The 20030-nt window shown below is 39.3% G+C and overlaps 1 protein-coding gene across 2 annotated transcripts in view; it reads left to right on the forward strand.

Moving 5' to 3' along the window:
- Positions 1 to 20030, forward strand: part of SYT16 (synaptotagmin 16) — a 212661-nt gene that overhangs the window by 84460 nt on the left and 108171 nt on the right. For both annotated transcript variants that reach the window (XM_064486011.1, XM_064486010.1), the window contains exon 2: positions 15311 to 15490. In XM_064486011.1, the coding sequence (XP_064342081.1) occupies positions 15311 to 15490 (180 nt within the window). The remainder of the gene's footprint in view (positions 1 to 15310; positions 15491 to 20030) is intronic.

Consider the following 20030-nt stretch of genomic DNA (forward strand, 5'->3'; position numbering starts at 1 on the left):
TCTTGGGTAAGGCTTCTTTGGCCATATCTACAAAAATACTACTCATCAATCAAATTTGTTTATCAGTTTTTAAGATGTTCAAAAAATTGGCAGAGTATACTACCTTCCTGCAGTTAGATAAAGTATATTATATACATTACAAGCTTCAGACATTGGTCTTATCTTTATTTCAGAACTATTACTAAGATAAGGCATTGCAGACAGATGTCGATAAAGGGATGTTTTTAAATTAAGTTGTTGGGCTGCTTCTTGTTAAATCACTCAACCTCCTTTAAAATTTCTCTTATTTTACAACAACTGATCCTTAAATCCACTTCTCCAAGTTTTGTTTTGTGGGGAATAAATTTTTCATGTATGAAGCTGTCCTTGAAAATCTTCATTAAATTTCCTAGAGTTAGAAATCAAGTCCAGCCATGAGTGGGTGCTCACTGAACAGTTGAATTATTGAAGGAATAATCTCAGGTGGGCTTTCCACATGGCAGAACAGGCTGTGTTCAATCTTGATTCTCTCCAGTGGAGGTATCAGTGGTGTTAGCACAACTGCTCCACCAGGTTTAAATAATGAAAGTTTAGTGGGAAGAGATGTTAGATAAGCCGAGAGAGAAATTTCTTCTTCTGTTTTTCGACTCCCGGTGGGATTCTGAAACAACCTCTGCAGGAGTTGAGATGGCTGCGATCGTATCAGAAATCTGTATAGAATATTTTTGGTTTTGAATTGATATTTTAGTGAGTGCTTTCTAAACTTGGGATGGGCGTTAAAAGGAGAAAAATGGGAGAGAATATCTTGAGATGTTTTAATTCATTCTGAAAAATTTTAGTTTGATTTGTTATGTTCTAGGATATTGTGGACCTGAATAATTTTTTTTGGATACTTGCTTAATGCATGTAGTTTTGCCTCCTTAGGTCTCTACCAAGTGTAAACTGGTTCAGAAACAGCATTTTCAGGCAATGTTTTCTGTTGATGGGTCTGGCATATTGCTGTTCAGACACCCTATAGAGCTGATAGAAATGGCAATTCTGCGTTGAAAAAATTAGAGAGGCACTAAAGGACATTTTTTTCAAAGGCTTTATTTCTATTCTCTTCAAAGATATGAGCTGTTTGGGGCTAGGTCATATTCTGTGCAGCAGAGAAGGGAAACCAGTGAAATTGTGGAGTCACAATCATATGTTGTGAGGAACAGTTGAAGAAATTACAGTTGTTTAGAGAAAAAACTGGGGAGGCGTGATTGTTGTCTTCAGCTGTTGGCAGGGTTGAGACTGGCTTTCTCTGTGAGGAATGTAGACCAAGAAGATATGGACAAGAAGGAATGGCAGAGTGGTGAGCTCCCCAGCATCTAGAAGTGTCCAAATAGATGTTGATGGCTGTCAGTCAGGGTAGCTTATACTGGATTGCTTCATTTACAGAGCTGTCGGAAGTTCTTGGTGGAGAGGAGGGCACTATTCCAAAGATGCTCTGCTTCTCTGAGAAGATTTCAGGGAGAAGCAGTGGAGAGTGGTGAAATCATGCTGTCAGAATGCATGGGGACACCTGGGCTCTGGTCTCGGCTCTGCCACCATAGTACTGGGTATTTTGGGCAGGTCTCGGCCTCTTTGGCCTTCGGTCTCTATTTTTGTAAGGTGAAGGGTTGAATCAGCATCCTCTAGGGTTCCTTGTAAATCAACAGTTTTAGGATAATCATTATCCCAGCCTGTACTTTTGATAGTTGACTGCAGGCCCTGAAACATGAATGGATCTAAACCCTAAAGCTAGGGCAGCAGAACCATATGCTTGTTGAAGACAACAAGGACACACCATACATGGGATTCGTTTTCAGAAGGAACGTGAGACTTCTTTCATTCCATACTCTGATTCATGATGGTTTATATGCATTAACCCCATCAGTAAACTAATTTAAAATAAACTATCATCTTGGAGGTTGTGATTTTTAATTGAATTAAAACTGACATGCATTATGGATCTGTTATGAGCAAGGCATCAGGACTATAAAGGTGAGTAAGAACACACCATCTCTGGTTTCAGCAAATGTACAGTCTAGTGGGGATTACAGTGGATTAAAGTAGCAGCAATGCCTTGTCATGAGTTAAGTGTAAAGATACAGGCACTGTGCAAAGGGCATAGATGCTGCCTGGTAGGACAGGGATAGGCTTTGCGGAGGAGCTGGCTTTTCAATGGGTTCTTAGACGATAAGCAGGACTTTATTGGCAAAGGTCATTCTAGGGAGAGGGATTCCTACGAGGAAATACACAGAGGTTTGAAAGTAGATGACATGTTGAGGAAATAGTAAGTATCTGGTAGGGCTAAGCACAGAGGACCTGGGAGGTGTGCTTGGTGATAAGGCTGGGAAGGCAGTTTGGGGGTGATTTGGAGAGGGGCTCATATGTTAAGGTATGAGTCTGAGCTTTAATCTTTAGCTGGTGGAGAATCCTAGAAGCTTTTATGCGTGACTGTGGTCTGTGGTGTACATGGCTAATCTGTTAGGGGTTAGTAGGATGGATTGGAGTTATGGGGGATCTGGCGATATCCAGCATAAGTGAGTGTGGGCGGGAGATAGTCAGTGTTCAACCGTGTTTATGAAATGATCTCTGTTTGAATGTCACTTTCCTCTAAGTTTATTAAAGTAGGTTAGCCCAGCTACGTCCTTTCCACCAGAGACCCAAATAATACACTTAAGAAATTAAACAGTTGAAAACTTGATCTAGGCTTAAAAAAATAAGTAAAAGGGAGAGGCGATGGAAGGCAGCATCAGTTTGGAGGCTTTTGTAGTGGTCTGGCCTCAGGATGGTAAGGGTCTGACTAGAGCACTGTCTAAGACTGGAGTGGTGGAGGCATGGATGTTTCAGAGGACTTTTGAAGAGGATAATGAGTTGAAGTCCTGGGCTAGGTGATTTTGGGAATGCCTGCAGCACGTCCTGGTAGAGATCTGTGTCAGATTAGAGTTTCAGCTTGTAGACACATACTTGATAGCCCTCCATATTGGCTGAAACCACAAGAATATATAAAAAACCTGAAGGAATTCTTGTTAATGTGGGAATGGGACACAAACACGGAATCTTTGAGAATGTAAAAACTCTGAGAGGTGAGCAGAGAAGTGGAGCTTTGAGAGAGAGGTTGGGGTGGTAGGAGGAGTACTTTTAATCAGAGGATTCTGGTTATGTGTTAGGCATAGAGAAAGAAAACTTGAACCATAATAGTGTGTGATATGGGGCCATTCTGGGACCTCAGTGAGAGAGTCCTGTGAAAAGATGGTTGAATCATCTCTCCTGTAGATGGTTGGAAATGGGCCCCAAGAAGATCCAACTTTCCTTGCTTTTATTCATTGCTCACTAGTCAACCCTCGGAACTGTAATTTCATCTTGAATGGAGCCATCCCCAACTACAAGGTGGGTTGTAGTTCTGTGGGTACAAGATTGGTTTCCTGGACCAGCAATAACCATTTTAGTATAAAAATTGGTGTCTGATTTATCACATATATTGTTGTTGGAAAAGCACACAGATGTAATGCAGTCAAGGCACAGCCCTGCCCTCAGGACCTCACATCACCCTGGGTTGTAGCGTTAGGCGGTACGGTGCTGAACTTGAACTTCCTAACTTGTGGCCAAGTGCTCTTTTTGTGTTTCCTCTGCCTCTCTGCCTTTTAGCCTCTGGCTGGTTTAATTAGAGTGAACTAGTCCTCAAGAGTCTGAGCATCTCTCAGTAAACTTTGACTATCATATTCTTAAACCTCAAAGCCCTGAAATAGGATTTGGACTGTGGTGGCCTCACCAATAAGTGAGTCTCAGCTTGAACCCATCATCCTATCTCTTCTGTGTTTCACAGCATCCAGTGATCCTAGTTAGCCCACAAAGGTAATTTAGCTTCCTGTGACTCTCCTCTGGTGAGGGCAGCTCTGTACCCTGAGAGGATGTGCCTAGAGGAGGCACAGGTGTCTCAGGAGGCACAAATTTCTGGTAAACATGATCAGCACATAGCATGCTCTGAGATCAGAGCTTTATTCCACAAGATGTTGCAACCTGGTGCCCACAAAGCACATGAATAAAAACACCACCTTCTGTGCCTCCAAGCTCCATTTTCATAGTCCCTGTCTGCTTCACTAATTAAGAGACTTGCACAACTCCCTCTTGACCTAAGTGTGTAAAATGTTGCATGTTGTTCTGGCTCTCCTAATAGCTTTTGTTTCGCACATTCTGAATTGATAAGATCAAATGTAATTAGCTCCAGATATCCAAGTCTCCATTAGGAATAATTTTAAGGAGCAGTACATCTCAAAATCTACTCTAAAGTCTCCAGCTTCTTTGCATCTTTCAAAAATGTTTAAATCTCTAAATTGGCCTTGATTCTGGAAAGATAAGTGGGGAGAAGTTTGAGGGAGTAATTGTACTGAGTCAGGTACTTGTGCTCAAGTCTGGGACATTAGGAAAAAAAAAAACCCTTTTAGACAGACCTGTCATAGCTGTGTTTTAAGATCAATACTCATGCCTGCCATATGGAGCCAGACCTCTGGCTCTCACGCCTGCAACAGTTTGGCCCCGTGTAATCTTCCCTTGATGTGTGATGATAATCACCAAGTGGATGCCTAGTGCAGATGGCTCCCATGCTTCGGTGCACAGCCCCTCCGGTGTGGTTGCTGTGCCGCAGAGTGATGTGGGCATGTAAGTGGGTGGAAATCTTCTCATGTGTCCCAATAATAACAATGCAGAATCCTATTGCTGTTCAGTTTCCCCTGGGAACTTCAGCCCACGCAGCAGCCTACTTGGTTCACAGTCCTATGTGAATGCTAGACAATTAGCAGCTGATAATGAAGAATGCCATGGGAACCAGTGGGAAAATAATAGCTTACTCCAAGGATATAATTAAATGAAATTAGCACAGACAGTAAAACAGACAATTTATCCTGAAAATTTTTTTTTGTAATTAAAAAGAACCAGTAAATACTTCTAGAAGACAAATCCGAGAATCGATTAGAATCCCATCTGTTTTGGAAGGGGATTTTATTCAGAAATTAATTCCAGAGATGCTTCTTAACGTCTACTAAGGAACTAGAATAGGTAAAGGATGCCAGTTTTTTTGGATATGATGATAATTCTGTTCCATTGTTGTTACCTAAATGGTTGTCATGTGGTCTGAACTTTAGAAAGGGACGCTAACCGTAGATGATAGATCTTATCAGGGCTCTACATGCTGCTCTTCACTGATGTCAGTAGATTTTGAGTTTTCCCAATGAATTCTTAGTAACAGAGTGAACTTGTGTCTCAGTGGATGGATAACTTTCTGAACACAAGAAAGTATATTGTCTGAGAAACTGGGTATTTAAATGGCCCTTCAATCTTCTTTTTTCTAGATGTCCCATATGTTGCTTAGTCCTTGAGCACAAAGATCTACACACTACTTTTTAGGGTCAAAACTTAAATTTGAAGTGTCTTTATAATAATCTTTTAAAAATAGTTTATTGTTTTAGACTGCAAAAATGAATTTTTTTGGAAGATATTGGATTAATGGAAAACAGTTCTGTTAAAATTTCAGTCTCACTGTGTGGATACTTCTGTGAGTTGAAAAATAAAGAAGTTATAAACAAATGAAAATTATATTTCACTCCAAATGTTCTCCAAATGTATTTGTTTCGGAGAGTTGAAGAAATTTGGACATCTTTCTACTAAGACATTTTGTTTGTCTGAAGTAAACTTCTCTCAGTTTCTCTCATTTATAAAAATATTCTCTTTTTACTTAAAAGATAAATTGCCACATTGATTTAACAACCATTCCACCAAAATCGTACAAGTGTATGTTCTCTGATATTTCTATGTGACATGCTTTTATTGGAGCACATGTTCCTAATTTTATCATATAGTTAAGTTCAGTAATGTTCAAGTTACAATAAATGATATCTGTGCTAATTGATTAATTTTTTTGGCAAATGATGTATAATTTGTACAAGGCCCATATATTGCTCAATTGAATTCAGCAACATAAACATGCCATTAAAAAGCCAACAATCCAAAAATGTTGACTGTAGCCTTATAAACCATCAGTACCATCTCATCACTTTTACTTCTTTTTCTATTCTCTTCCCCACCTGGGAAGATGCAGGGAAATGGAGAGACTGGGGACAGTGGAGAACAGCTGAAGTGTTCATGGAAACTCAGACAAGTGAAGAATGTCTCAAAGATTCCTTTTGTGGACCTACTGGTTCATCTCGAGCATTTTCATCATTAAATGCTGCTTCTGAGATAACCATCTGAGTATTAGGGAAAAGTAGAGCAAGCTTACTGATAATTCTTGGCTACTCGAAATGTGTGAGTGTGTGTGTTCATGTTCATGCTAAAGGGGGATTTACATTTTAAACACATAAAGCAGGCAAGTTAGGTTACTTAATTCTCAGAAGAAGATGGACACATTTCAACACACATATATTACTCTATTAAAGATAGCACCTCATGTAGACCCCCAAATGCTGTGTTCTCAAGTGTTTGAGGCATGATTGGTTGCTAGTGACTCCATATGTTGCTATGTTTTATTTTGGAACATGTTAAAATCTCACTTAGGTTTCATTAAGCCAATTTTTTCCTATTTTTTGAAAGGTCTATTTTTTCCTTCCAAAGAATTTGTTTGAGTATGTAGTTAACAAAATATCCTTGTTAGCTATTACTAGGGAGAAAATTTAAGTAGAACTACCCATTTTTCTGTGTGTATGTGTATTTTGTAGCCCTAGAAATACTTAGAGAAATAGCTGACTGTCCCTGATGGTTGTTCAGGTTATAATGCCTAACTAGCCCTAAATTTAGTACACTGGCAAAATAATACGCTGCTAAGTGTTTACGGCTTTGTTCTTTTTTTTCAGTTCCAAAAGCATCACTGTAGGAAAAAAGGAATATTAAAGCCCTCAGTTTAACTTGTCTGTACTGATTTTTTAAATGACTAATTTAATTTCGTAGTTGGTTGTAAAAAGACAGCTAATGGTATAAATGAGTGTAATTGTACAGAGATTCTGAATTTGTGCACTGAAGTGGCTGTATATGGAGTTGGCACACTGGTGTTCAGCTCTTAGAAGTTTCTCGTTTCTTGCTTTCTGTTCTTTCTGCAAAGAAAGTCTAAGCATAAACTCTAGGTCAGAGGCCTCAACTCTTACTGTGCTACTATTGCCTTTGAAAACATCTTGTTTTGCAAAAGCTGCAGATATCTAATGCTATAGCTTCTGTTGTCATCTCCTTGTCGCCTCCTTGCCCTGGGGCCAAACGAGTCTGTACCTGGGTTGACCTGAGTGGTAGATGCCTGTGTTGCACTCAGGCCACCTCTGCTCTGACCTTGTTCACTGTCCTTCCTGGGAGGCTCCTTGGTGCTCAGGTGAATGGATCCCTGGAGGAGGAGATAGACATGCCCAGGCAATCCTGAATTCTTTTTTAAAATTTGTTTTTCTTAAGATAAAATTGACATATGACATATAATATTGTGTAAGTTTAAGGTGTACCGTTGGTTTCATACATTTATGTACTGTGATATGATTGCTATCATAGCCTTTGTGAGCACCTCCGTCTTGCTGCTTAGTTGATTTTTTGTCATACAATTCATGTCATGTAATTTTTTTTTTCTTTGTGATGGGAACAATTAAGATTTAGTCTCTTAGCAGCTTTGAAGTTTGTAATACAGTATTGCTGTCTGCAACCACTGTGCTGTGCCTTAGATCAAGCCTGGAATTTTTTTTTATTGAAATATAATTGATTTACAATGTTTGGTTAGTTTCTGGTGTACAGCATAGTGATTTAGTTGTACATATGTATATATATTCTTTTTCAAATCTTTTTTATTTTAGATTATTGTAAGCTATTGAATATAGTTCCCTGTGCTATACAGTAGGACCGTGTTTATCTATTTCATATATAGTAGTTTGTATCTTCTAATCCCAAATTCCTAATTTATCCCTCCCCCCTCTTTTCCCCTTTTGTAACCATAAATTTGTTTTCTATGTCTGTGAGTATCTTTCTGTTTTATAAATAAGTTCATTTGTGTCATTTTTAAAGATTCCACATATAAGTGATATATGATATATGTCCTTTTCTGTCTCACTTTCTTCACTTAGTATCATAGTCTCTAGGTCTATCTATGTTGCTGCAAACAGCATTCATTCTTTTTTATGACTGAGTAGTATTCCATTATATATGTGTATATATATATATAATATATATATTTATCACAAATTCTTTATCCATTCATCTGTCAATGGACATTTAGTTTATTTCCATGTCTTGGCTATTATAAATAGTGCTGCTAGAAATATTGGGGTGCATGTATCTTTTCAAATTAAAGTTTCCTCCAGATACATGCCCGGGAGTGGGATTGCTAGATCATATGGTAAGTCTATTTTTTGTTTTTTAAGGAATCTCCTTACTGTTTTCCATAGTGAGCCTCGAATTCTAAGGTGAAGAAACTTAAGCTTAAGTCAGGGGCTTCTGCTGCATGACCACGCTTGAGAACCTCATAGAAACATGTTACAAAATCATGCTACTTTTTAAAGGCATGAATGAAGTTGAAACTATATCATGAAAAAGAGGACTCTCAGGTTGATGGATACTCAGGGATGGCAGAGGTACATATGTGGATTTAGTTTTAGATTTACTTCAGGCTTTCCTTGTGTTTTTAATGAGATTCCTCAAAGTCCTGAGGGTGATGCCAAGAGTGTTTATTGCTGAGAAATTATAATTTTACTTTTTTATTATTTCTATTGTCATTGCTCAGTTACTTCTGATTTTCTCTCCTTATTATTTTGTTAAATAAAATTTCAGCTTCCTCTCATCTTATTTCTAATTCTTGTGAGTCAGGTGGCTGCAATTGACTAGACTTTTTTTTTTTTTAACCTCTTCATTCTGTTTGGAATGAAACTTACAAACATCTGGTGGCTGTGTGACATGCAGAAGCCTCTCTGTTTATGTCATTGTATGCTCTGTCTCTCCTTGAGCCACTGCTTGAAAACCAACAGATGGAGACTCTCCAGTGGAACATGAGAGAGATACTTAACTTTGAGGAAGTTTTCAATATGAACTATGTGACCGAACTTCACAGCCATCTGATTTCCAATTTAGTAATTACTGGAATAATGAGATGAGTTACTCTGAAGATGGCATTGAAGTTTCTTGACATATGTGCCCTTGTCATCTGTAGCAGATGATACATGTAATGCTTGTTCTTCACTATAGCATTTGTATATATGGGATGCAAAATGACTTTAAGCTTCCCTGCCAAAGAGTCTAATTTTGTTTAGACTCAAACGCAGCAGCATCAAACCCTCTTTGGCTTTTACCCATAGAACTGTTGGCTTGCTGTGTTCAGTGTTACATGTTGATGGTACGGCTGTGCTGACAATTCTCATAATCTACAGTATTTAAACTTTATTTTTAATTCTAAATATTGGATAATAAAATTATAGGATGTCTAAACATGAAGAAAATCACTTTCAAACTAAATCTAAGAAAACTATTATAATATTTCTTGTGTTTCTTTCCAGTCTTTATTAAAGTGATGTGCTTGGAATTTAAACATTTTTTTGAGATGAAATTCAAATGCATTTCAAATGATAAAGTTCATTTCCATAAAATTCACACCCTCTAAAAGTGTACAATTCTGTGGTTTCTGGTATGTTCAGAAAGTTGCACAAGCATCGTCACGATCGAATTCCAAAATAATTTCATTACCTCAAAAAGCAAACCCATGCCCATTTGCAGTCACTCCTTATTTCTCCCTCCCCCCAGTCCCTGGGAAGAATTAATATACTATCTGTCTCTGTGGATTTGCCTAGTTAGGATATTTCATATAAATGAAATCACACAATATGTGGCTTTTTGTGGCTGATTTTTTCACTTAGCATAATGTTTTTAAGATTCATCCATATTGTAGCATGTGTCAGTACTTCATTTTTTTTTGTTGTGGAATAATATTCCATTGTGTGGTTATATCACATTTTGTTTATCCATTTATCAGTTGATGGACATTTAGGCTCTTTCCACTTTTGGGCTATTATGAATAACGTTATGAACATTCATGCTCACATTTTTGTGGGAATGTATATTTTCAATTCTCTTGGATATATGCCTAGAAGTGAAATTGCTGGGTTATGTTTGTAATTTTGAACCATTTTTAAAGAGGATAATTTGGGTGCAGCCCTGGTTAAGCAATTCTTATAAGTTTGGGGTCACTGCCAACTTAGCCATTTCTATGATACTCTATTCATGCAGAAAGTATATAAGCTAATCTACAGTTTAGCATTTGCCTAGCAGCGTCTCATGCATCTCTTCAGACTTCCAACCAAGTACCCACAAATACACAGAAAAAGATGAAATTGGAATTGATAGATTCTTAGAGAAACATGAGGTATGATGGAGCAACCAAACTTGCCAAACTAAGCTTTCTGTCTCATTTAGCTAAATTTGCACTTGTTCGTAGTGTTCTCCACCATCCAACTCAAAAGACTGTCTTCTCTCACTGCCTGCCACTGACTCAGAGATTCAGACTTTAGAGTAGTAAGTGTGGTGTAGTAGTTAACAGCACATTTTCACCTGTTTTGTTGAGTGAAAAGTGTAGGCTGTGCTTAAGAAGATTGGTCAGAACGCAGGAAAAAAAAAAAAAGAAAACCCTGAAAGTTGGTAACTAAAGAAATAGTAATCCAGTTTAAGATAGAAACAAGAACATTGGCACAGAAGAAATTACCAAAGACATAATTGAAGAAAACTCTCCTAAGCTTTAAAAAAGCCATGTGTATGTTGAAAAGTCTGGGTTCCAGGAAAAATCAACAAAAGATACCCACAAAAAGACACATTCTGATAACATTTTTGTATTAAAAGGAAAAGATTCCAGAAGCATTCAGACCAAAAAATACCATTGCCCATATGATAACAAAAAGTGAACTGCATCATCCCACTCATTTTTGAAACACTAAAGATGAAAAGGTAATGGAGTGATATCTCCAGTTTGAAGAAGAAAATGTCAGTAACTACCTAGGAATTTTATGCCCACCCATAGTTATGTCACTGCTACAAAAATTATTACTAACAAAAATATTTTCATCTACAAAAAGCCAGTTATTTTGGAAAACATAAGATCTTCCTACCCCCTATACCCATTTTTTATTACATCTTTGGAGATTATATGGAATCTCTTTATATTGTCTTCAATCTGGAATCTGTGAACATTTTTTTATTAAGTGCATTAATATTAGCATATGAAATAGTATCTCAGTGATGGTAAAAATAGTTAAGAAAGAATTGTAAGAGAAAAGTGGTAGGTGGTGAGATTTAACATGATCATTAAAAAAACATTTTCTAGTATTTTCAAAATATTCTACTAAATGCATGAATTACTTATTTTTTCTTTGAATCTCTAAAAAATAATAGAAGTTTTTTTATCTAATAAAACTATTTTATAAGCCAATAAAGGTAAAATCAATACAGTTTAGTACTTGCCCAACAGTTGAAATGACTAGAAGTACACAAAGTCTTAACAGTTATTGTCTTCATCTTTTTATATAGTTTGCCAATTTATGTTATAAGCTTCATGTTGCTTTATAATGGAAAAATATAGCTTATTCAAAAATACTTAGTTTCATTAATGAATGGCCGTATTAAGTGCAAATGTTTCTGCCTCTGAAAGATAGATGAACCTTTTTTTCCCTAAGCCCAGATCTTACCTAAATCATACCCTGTGTTTTTAATGGTATTGACCCACTTGAGGTGTATGTTTTCTTTCCAGAAGTTTTCATTTATCAACATGTTGTAACACAGAAGAGTCCAACATTTATTCCAGCATCAGTATGTATTGAGTGGCTACCCTACACTAGCTGCTGAGAGTACAGGGGGTAAGTGAGGCATAGTCTCTGTTCTTATGTAGTTGAAAATTTAACATTTGAAAACTGTTGAAAATGCTATTGAGGGCTTGGTGGGTGGAATACACAGTAGACATATCCAGCCTGGATGGGAACAAGCGGAACAAGAAAGGCTGTCAGAGGAAATACAGTATCAGAGTTAGACAGTAGAGGGGTGACCAGTTGTCCCATGGACTTGAAATAGCCTATTCAAAGGTCTGGAGATGAGCTATGTTTGGGGAACCAGAACTAGATAAACACACTGGTAACAAAGAGTTTGATGCTAGGGAGTGATGAGTGATAGAGGCTGGAATGTGTAGCTGGGTCATGAAAGGCCTTATACACCAAGTTAAGAAATTCAAGTTTTGTCCTATGGGTAATGGGAAGCCATTAGAGGGTAAATTAGTTTCCTAGAGTTACTGTGACAAATTACCACACACTTGATGGCTGGAAAAAACAAATTTATTCTGTCACAGTTTTGGATGCTAGAAGTCCAAAATCAAGGTGGCAGGCAGGGTTGGTTCCTCTGGAATCTCTGAGGGAGTATCTGTTCCACGGCTCTCTCCCAGCCCCTGGTGGTGCTTGGCAACCCTTGGCATTCCTCAGCTGGTGGCTTCATAACTCCAGTCTCTGCCCCTGTCTTCATATGGTTTTTTTTCTCACTGTATCTTTTTCTTTTCAGTGTCTTTTAGGGACACTTATTCATTGAATTTAGGGCCCACTCTAATCCAGGATAATTTTCTCTCAAGACCCTACCTTAATTACATTGCAAAGACCTTTATTTTTAATAAGGTCACATTCTGAGATTCAGAATGGAGGTCTTTTTGGGGGGCCACAATTTCAACCCATTGCAGAGGGTTTTAGGAGGGCAGCTGAACAAATCAGACTTACATTTCAGAAGGATTGCTCTGGCTACTGTGTGGAGAAGAGGTTTGAGGATAGGGCTGGGCCCCTGGAGATCAGTAGGAATCTGAGTAAAGGATGCTAGAGGCTTTGGAGTTAAGAAAGTGGAGGTGAACTTAGGATACTCTGAAGATGGTTGGTTGTGAAGGTGGAAAGAGAGGGCTATGGTTGAAGAGAGCATATGGTGGTGAGGAGGCGCTTTTAAAGGACGGAACATACGTAGTGCATTTTTAATATGGGTGGTAATGATATTGTATCTACTAAGGGAAGTATTTGAAAATACAGGAATCAAGGTGGGGAGGTAGAGATAATTGTTTTGATGAAAGGGAGGGAAATGGGGTCTGGAGCACAGCCTGTGCACAAAGCAGTACATCCATCTCATATCTGACTGCTCCTGGGTATCTTAAAAGCTCCATGAATTTGATAATGGTGATGTTGAGGAAGACGGTTACTCCTGTTTGAGAACTCCCTAAGTGCCAGGTGCCACACTGGTTATTTTCCATGTGTTGCCTCATTTAATCTTTAATGTAGCTGTATTTTTTATCTCTTTTTATTGCTTAGGAAACTGAAGAGCAGAGAGGTTAAATAATTTGCCCAAGGCCACACAGATAATAAGAGGTAGAGTGTGATTTCCTTCCAGGCAGTGTGACTGCTGAACTCATGCCAGTAAACACGGTTACCTGTCCCGCTTCTGAAGGGAGACGGAATAATCGACGTGTGCATACTTTTTTCCCATGATATATGTTGGCTTTGATAAGCAGGCGCTATTATCATTTTGCAGATTACAAAGCTATTATCTTGCCTGCTATTTTTTGTTTTGTTTGTTCTTTCACTGACTTGCTACTAGATGGATTCAGTGAGGCAGTACCATTTATTTTCTTTATCTTTTCACAGGATTGGGGCTGGTTTGAGTCATCCTTTCTCTGTTTGTCTGGATGGTAGGAAGAGGTGACTATTATCCCTTCGTATTAGTGATCCACATATTGAACCTGCCCAAGGACTAAAGCTGCTCTTAGGAGATTCATTTTCATAAGCATTTGCATAGACCCAACTGCCTTGAATAACTCTTACTGAGACCCGCTCTGAGACTGATTCCTTTATACAACTTGATTTCTGAATTTCTTTCTTTCTTTTTTTGTTTTATTGAAGTATAGTCAATTTACAATGTTGTATTAATTTCTGGTGTATAGCATAGTGATTCATTTATGCATACATTATATTCATATTTCTTTTCATATTATTTTTCATTATAGGCCATTACAAGGGAATGGATATAGTTCCCTGTGCTATGCAATGGGACCTTACTGTTTATCTATTTGATATACAGTAGTTAGTATCTACAAATCCTGAACTCCCAATTTATCCCTTCCCACCCCCTTTCCCCCTAATTACCATAAATTTGTTTTCTATATTTGTAAGTTTCTGTTTTGTAAATAAGTTCATTTGTGTCTTTGTTTTTAGATGCCACATATAAGTAATATCATATGGTATTTATCTTTCTCTTTCTGACTTACTTCACTTAGTATGATGATCTCCAGGTCCATCCATGTTGCTTCAAGTGGCATTATTTTATTCATTTTTATGGCTGAGGAGTATTCCATTGTATAGGCATTTAGGTTGTTTCCATGTCTTGGCTAGTGTATATAGTGCTGCTGTGAACATTGGAGTGCATGTATCTTTTTGAATTAGAGTTTCCTCTGGATATATGCCCAGGAGTAGGATTGCTGGATTTCTTAACTGAGTGTTGTCTTGGCTCAGATGTCATTTCCTTAAAGGAATTGTCCCTAAACCCAGTACTAGCTCTGACCTCTCTGTTATGTGTACCTACAGTTGAACTCTATGATTGGGACTCTTTAAGGCATACTGGGTAGCACTTAACCAGAGTCATTTGAAGCCCCCCCCCTTTTTTTTTTTAATGAGGAAGAAGTAGAGAAAGATGGAATTTCATCTTCTAGAATTCTAAAATATTAGCTGTCAAAATAGAATTCTAATTTATTATACACTTGGCATGGATTAGGAATTTTCTTGTCACTACTGATCATCATCATCATCATATTGCATAGTTGAGTTTGCAAAACTGTATCCAGGAAAACGACTTTCCTTCATTTGCTAATGTTGATAGATGTTTATGTCTGAAAGTTCATCCCGAGTGATTATTTTTTAAGCTTTAGGCAGCTGTATTTTTAAAAGACTTGCTTTGATAATACTGGTTAACCATTTCCAGCTGAACCTATCTGACTAATATCTCTCTAACACCTTGCATGCTTGAAGTTGAATACTAGGGGCTGAGGATAGGGGCAAGGGGAGTTACATCCAGACAGAAGAAATCACACGTGCAAAGAGCTGGAGGTCTGTCCTTTAGGAACTAGCCCAGCAGGGTGTACCTAGCAATAGTCCTCTTCCTTTCCCCTGTACACAGTTCTGGGGATGCCACCAAGCCAGGACTTGTAGAGTATCTGCCACTCAAAATAATAAGTGTAAAGATTCCAAATAACTTTGATCAGTTGTTAGAACTGAAAGTTGGTTCACTTGGTAATGTTTTTTCCTTTGTGTTTTCTTGCCAGTCCCTCCTGAAGCCATCAGCTTCTTGTCTGCAGTCGGGGTCCTTATTGTCCTTCTGGTTGTCCTCTTCCTCTTCATCAATAAGAAGCTGTGTTTGGAAACCCCAGGAGGCCTTTCATGCCTGGAGCAACGAGGGAAAAGAAAGCACTCTAAAGACAAGACCCGGATTCCTGAAGGGCTGGGTAAGCAGTGCACTACACAGTCTCCCGAGCTTGGCATCTTGCTGTTGTCCTGGTCAGGAAGGGGGTGTCACTGTTTCCAGGTTGGGCCCCATTAAGAAATCACACCTGAGCTGCTTAGCAGCCACTGTGGTGGATGTAATGAATGGACATAACTGAAGAATGCATTAGCTTTAGGAAAGTCATGCTTTCTTTAGGGTCCGAAGAGCAGATGGGAAAAGGCTGACCACTGCTTCCTGTCTTCTTAGCTTCTTAGCTTCTTAGATGTCTGTGTCGAGTTTCTTTCTGACTAATGCTTAAAGAAAAAAACGGATTTTGATTGACAAGAGCCTTGATGTGTTTAGTCTCACATGTTGAAACAGAGTTGGCATTTCCCTTCAGTTAGCTGTTTCTGAGATTTTTCAGGGCTCGGGGCCACTCCCCACCTCATATGGCAACAGTCACTTTTCCAAAGGGAGGTTTTTACTCTTTAAGTTCACTGACTCTCGTACATCGTTTACTAACTTCCTTCAATTTGATGGGGGAAAATAACACATTGAAAGAAAAATTGGCTTCTTGCTCTTAAAGGACGTATTCTATTTTCAATTGCGGAAGTATAGAACTTTGTGGTACAGGATGTTATCACAGGGTGATGATTACCATCACATGGAAGATGGACATTTAAAGGCAGTGCTCTTTTCTCACAGGTAACAACTTTGCTTTTTTAAAATCAGTCTGATTCTCACCCTCTTCTCCCATGTCCCATGTGGGGCATGACAGAACTGGTGGAGGGACAGTCTTACATTACTTTTTGAGCCGAGGCAAGACCTTGAGAAGAACACCCCTGAGCCATTCCACCTCCTGGGCATAGTCTAGGTGAGCCAGCCAGAACCACAAGGAATATTTGGTTTATTCGTATGGCACCATATGTAGCCATGATTTAACTTTTTTGCTTTGATATAAGAAAAGGTATATTTTGGAAATACATGTGTATTAATTATCTATTGCTTTTACAAATTACCCCAAAACTTAAGTGCTTAAAAATGACAAATATTTATCTCACAGTTTCCAAATTCATGAATATGGGATTAGCTTAGTTGGGTGGTTATAGCTCAGGGTTTTTCATGAGGCTGCAATTCAGATGTCAGCTGTGGTCATCTGAAGGCTTGACTGGGGCTGACAGACTCACTTCCATGAGGGCAGAAAGTTTTAGTTCCTATGTGAACCCTCCACAGAGGTGCTTGAGTGTATTTATGGCTTGGCAGCTGGCTTCCCCCAGAGCAAGTGAGCCAAGAGAAGAGAGCGAGAGGAAGCCACAGTTGCTTTTATGACCTGGTCTGGGGAAGTCACACACTGTCACTTCTGCCACTTTCTGGTCATTTATTCAGTACAGCCTATGCTCAAGGAAAGGGGAATTAGGCTTCATTTTTTGAAGGGAACAGTATCAGAGTGTCAGAGTATGTGGATGTATAGGAAAGAATAATGGAAGGGATGTGTGTAAACTGCAGAGCTGGCGGTGGATCTGGCATTGCTTCTGTGGCAGGGGCCTTATTTTTTGAACTCCATTTGGGACATCTGGCTCATGTTCTGAAAACAGAGTGGAATATTTAAAATAGAATTTGTTATGTGAAATCTGGGACTTACAAATGGTTTAGCCACTCATGTCTTAGCTGGGACATAGGTGAGCAGGGCGAATAGACTTATGCTTGGTCATGGGGTGATAAGGAGGTGGGGTTCATAGTGACTCTACTTTTATCCTTTCAGCAGCTGACTGTCACTAGTTGTGTGATGGAGGGAAATTACGGAGCCATTCTGAATGTGTTTCCTTATCTGTATATTGGGGTTATCAAAACATCCCTTGCAGGGTTGATCTAGATTAAATGACTAATTTTGTAAAGATGCCAGCATGGCACCTGTGGTAAAAGTCCTCATAGAACTTCAGCCGTAGCTGTGTATTATTAACAAAATCCTAGTCACCATAATGGCTTCTAGGAATGACATCACACACGAACACATTGTATTCATTACTTAAATTGGGAGATTAAAGCTGGTGATTTCTCCTTTTTAAGCTATAATGGTTACAAAGAGCTAAGGTTAGAGCCATTTAAGATATTTTCTCTTGTCTTGTTTGACATGTTATCGGAGTAATTTGGAGACAATTATGAATTATACTTGCAAATAAATTGAGGTTTGAAGAGAATGTTGAAACAATAACAATAAAGCAGGAACCAGAAGCTGTTAGCTCCAGAAACGCTGAAATCCGTGTCTCCAACTCAGAGTGGGGTCACGAGAAGGGAGCTTTAAGAATAGTTTAATCAGGAGAATCTACAAATTACAATGTCGAAGAAGCCAACACCTTCATTTTGACATTTCTCCTTTCAAGGTTTAATTATCATTGATCGAGAGTCTTTGAAAATTGTGCTTCTATCCGAGATTTTATCTAACTTTTGATGTTTGCCTTAATTATCCTCCTCAGAGCACTGATTTCTCGGTGAAGATGGGATGTTCTTCACTTATTTTGACAAATGTAGAGAAGGCAGGCAGGCAGGCAGGCAGCCTGGTGTGGTGGAGAAAAGTGCAGTGCAGGCAGCCGGAGCTGGGTTTTGCCACTAATTGGCTCTGATATTTTGGGAAGCTCACCTCACCTCTCTGGGTCTCAAGTCCTCATTTGCGAATTGATGAGTCTGGATGGGATTTCTGCCAGTTGCTGTTGTGCCATCCTAGTTGGTCCTTAGGGTTACTATAGCAATTTCTTCTCCAGGTCTCAGTCTATGAATGGAAAAGTTCTCACAAAAATGATTTAAAAAGCACCTAGACCATCCTACTCTTAGATTGAACCCATTTTAAATCATCATTTTTATAGATCAAAAAACTGTCTGAACATCAGCGTCCCAATCATTATAATCTAATATATGTGAGGCTCTGAAGAACAGAATAGTTCTTTTCATTTGGGTGGTAATATCAGAGAGGCAGGAGTGACAATTTATTTTTCTGAACCGGCTGTGCAGAATAACTTATCTCACAAAAATACCTTGCCTTTTAGGCTATATATTTTTTCAAAGTTCAAAAAATTTACATATATCATGTTATTTGGCTTTAAGTAAGGGGAGAAAGGAACAAAAACTATTTCTTCCCAATAATACAAACAATAGTAATAATTAGGTAATGATAATTGGTTGCTATCATTTATTGAGCATTTACTATTGTTGCCATATACCTGCTAGGTGTGTTACATGGATTTATTTGATTTCTTTATGCAAATTTCTTGTGGTGTTTGTTGGTAGTGATTGCTTTGGGAGAAGGGTGCATATGGCTTGCGATAAGGAAGCCATTGTTCAGCTTTGAGATTAAAAAAATGAATAAAAATAGAAACCCCATGGTGAGATAATGGTTTTAAAAGAAGCTTAGCTTTAAAGAGAGAGAGAAGAATTCTATTTTTCTGCTTTTTTTCCCCTCAAAAATCTTGCTTTCTGTATCAAAGGCCACATTTAGAAGTAGGAGCACAGAGCTTCATTTTCAGAGACAGTGTAGAAAGGACAGAGGATATGACACAATGGTGGTCCCTCCCAGGCAGAGAGGGAAGAAGGAAGGCTTTCTACCACTGGAGAGGGCAGCCCATGGCCTGGAAGGATGACAGGGAAAGAGATCTTGAGGCCTGGAGAGTCGCCTGGACCCTGAGAAGGGGGCGGATGTGGGGCAGGGTCACAGTGGTTGTGATGCAGAGATCAGAGCCCAGCATGGCCTGAGGAGAAGGCAGAAAGCAGAGTACTGTATGCATCCCACTCGGAAGGGTGGCAGGAGACTGCCCCACACCTGTCGCGTGTGGGCCTAGCGTGGCAGCAGGGGTAGCGCGTACTGGTGGGAATCGGGGGAGAGAGAACTGGAAAAGACACCTCCTGCAGTTCCTCAGGCCAGCAGTTCATGTCACACAGGGGTTTAGAAGTTCCTGCACGGCCCCGTGGGGAGAAGAAGCAGAGGAGTAAGAGCCACTGTGCTCCTGCCAGGAGTTGTTGCACCTTGGGGTGGGGTGGGCCTGTATCGGAGGCTGGAGAGTAAACCACGTGAGGCCTGAGGGAACCAGGGCTGGCTCATGGGCATGCAGGCTGTGCAGCTGCACAAGCCCCATGCCTGGAAGGGATCCTGCTCTTAGTTCAGTGCTCTGCTGGTGCCTTCTTGAAATTCTGAATGATTTTCGAACCAAGGGCCCTCTATTTTCTTTTTGCCCTGGGTCTTCAAATTATGCACTTGTCTTGCCTGGAAGATCACCGGGAGGTACTGCAGGTGTGGACACTTCCTGGGGGATGCTGTGGGGGCAGAGTCTGATTCGTCTGGAGGTCAGGGGAGCCAGCAGGGAGGAAGAGCCATAGTGGTAAAGAAGCTCACATCTGTGCCCCATGCTCCCTGGTGAGCAGGAGAATGGGGTGGGCGTGGAAATCCTCCAGACTGAGGATTTGTCCCAAATGAAACTGACTGAATGACTTTGAAGGGGCAAGTTGAAGTTTAGTTTCTCAACACTGTGCATGGTGGTGGCAGGGTTGGGAGGTGATGGAGAGAGACAAGAGCA

The sequence above is a fragment of the Camelus dromedarius genome, chromosome 5 (genome assembly GCF_036321535.1).
Source record: "Camelus dromedarius isolate mCamDro1 chromosome 5, mCamDro1.pat, whole genome shotgun sequence".
Lineage (NCBI taxonomy): Eukaryota > Metazoa > Chordata > Mammalia > Artiodactyla > Camelidae > Camelus > Camelus dromedarius.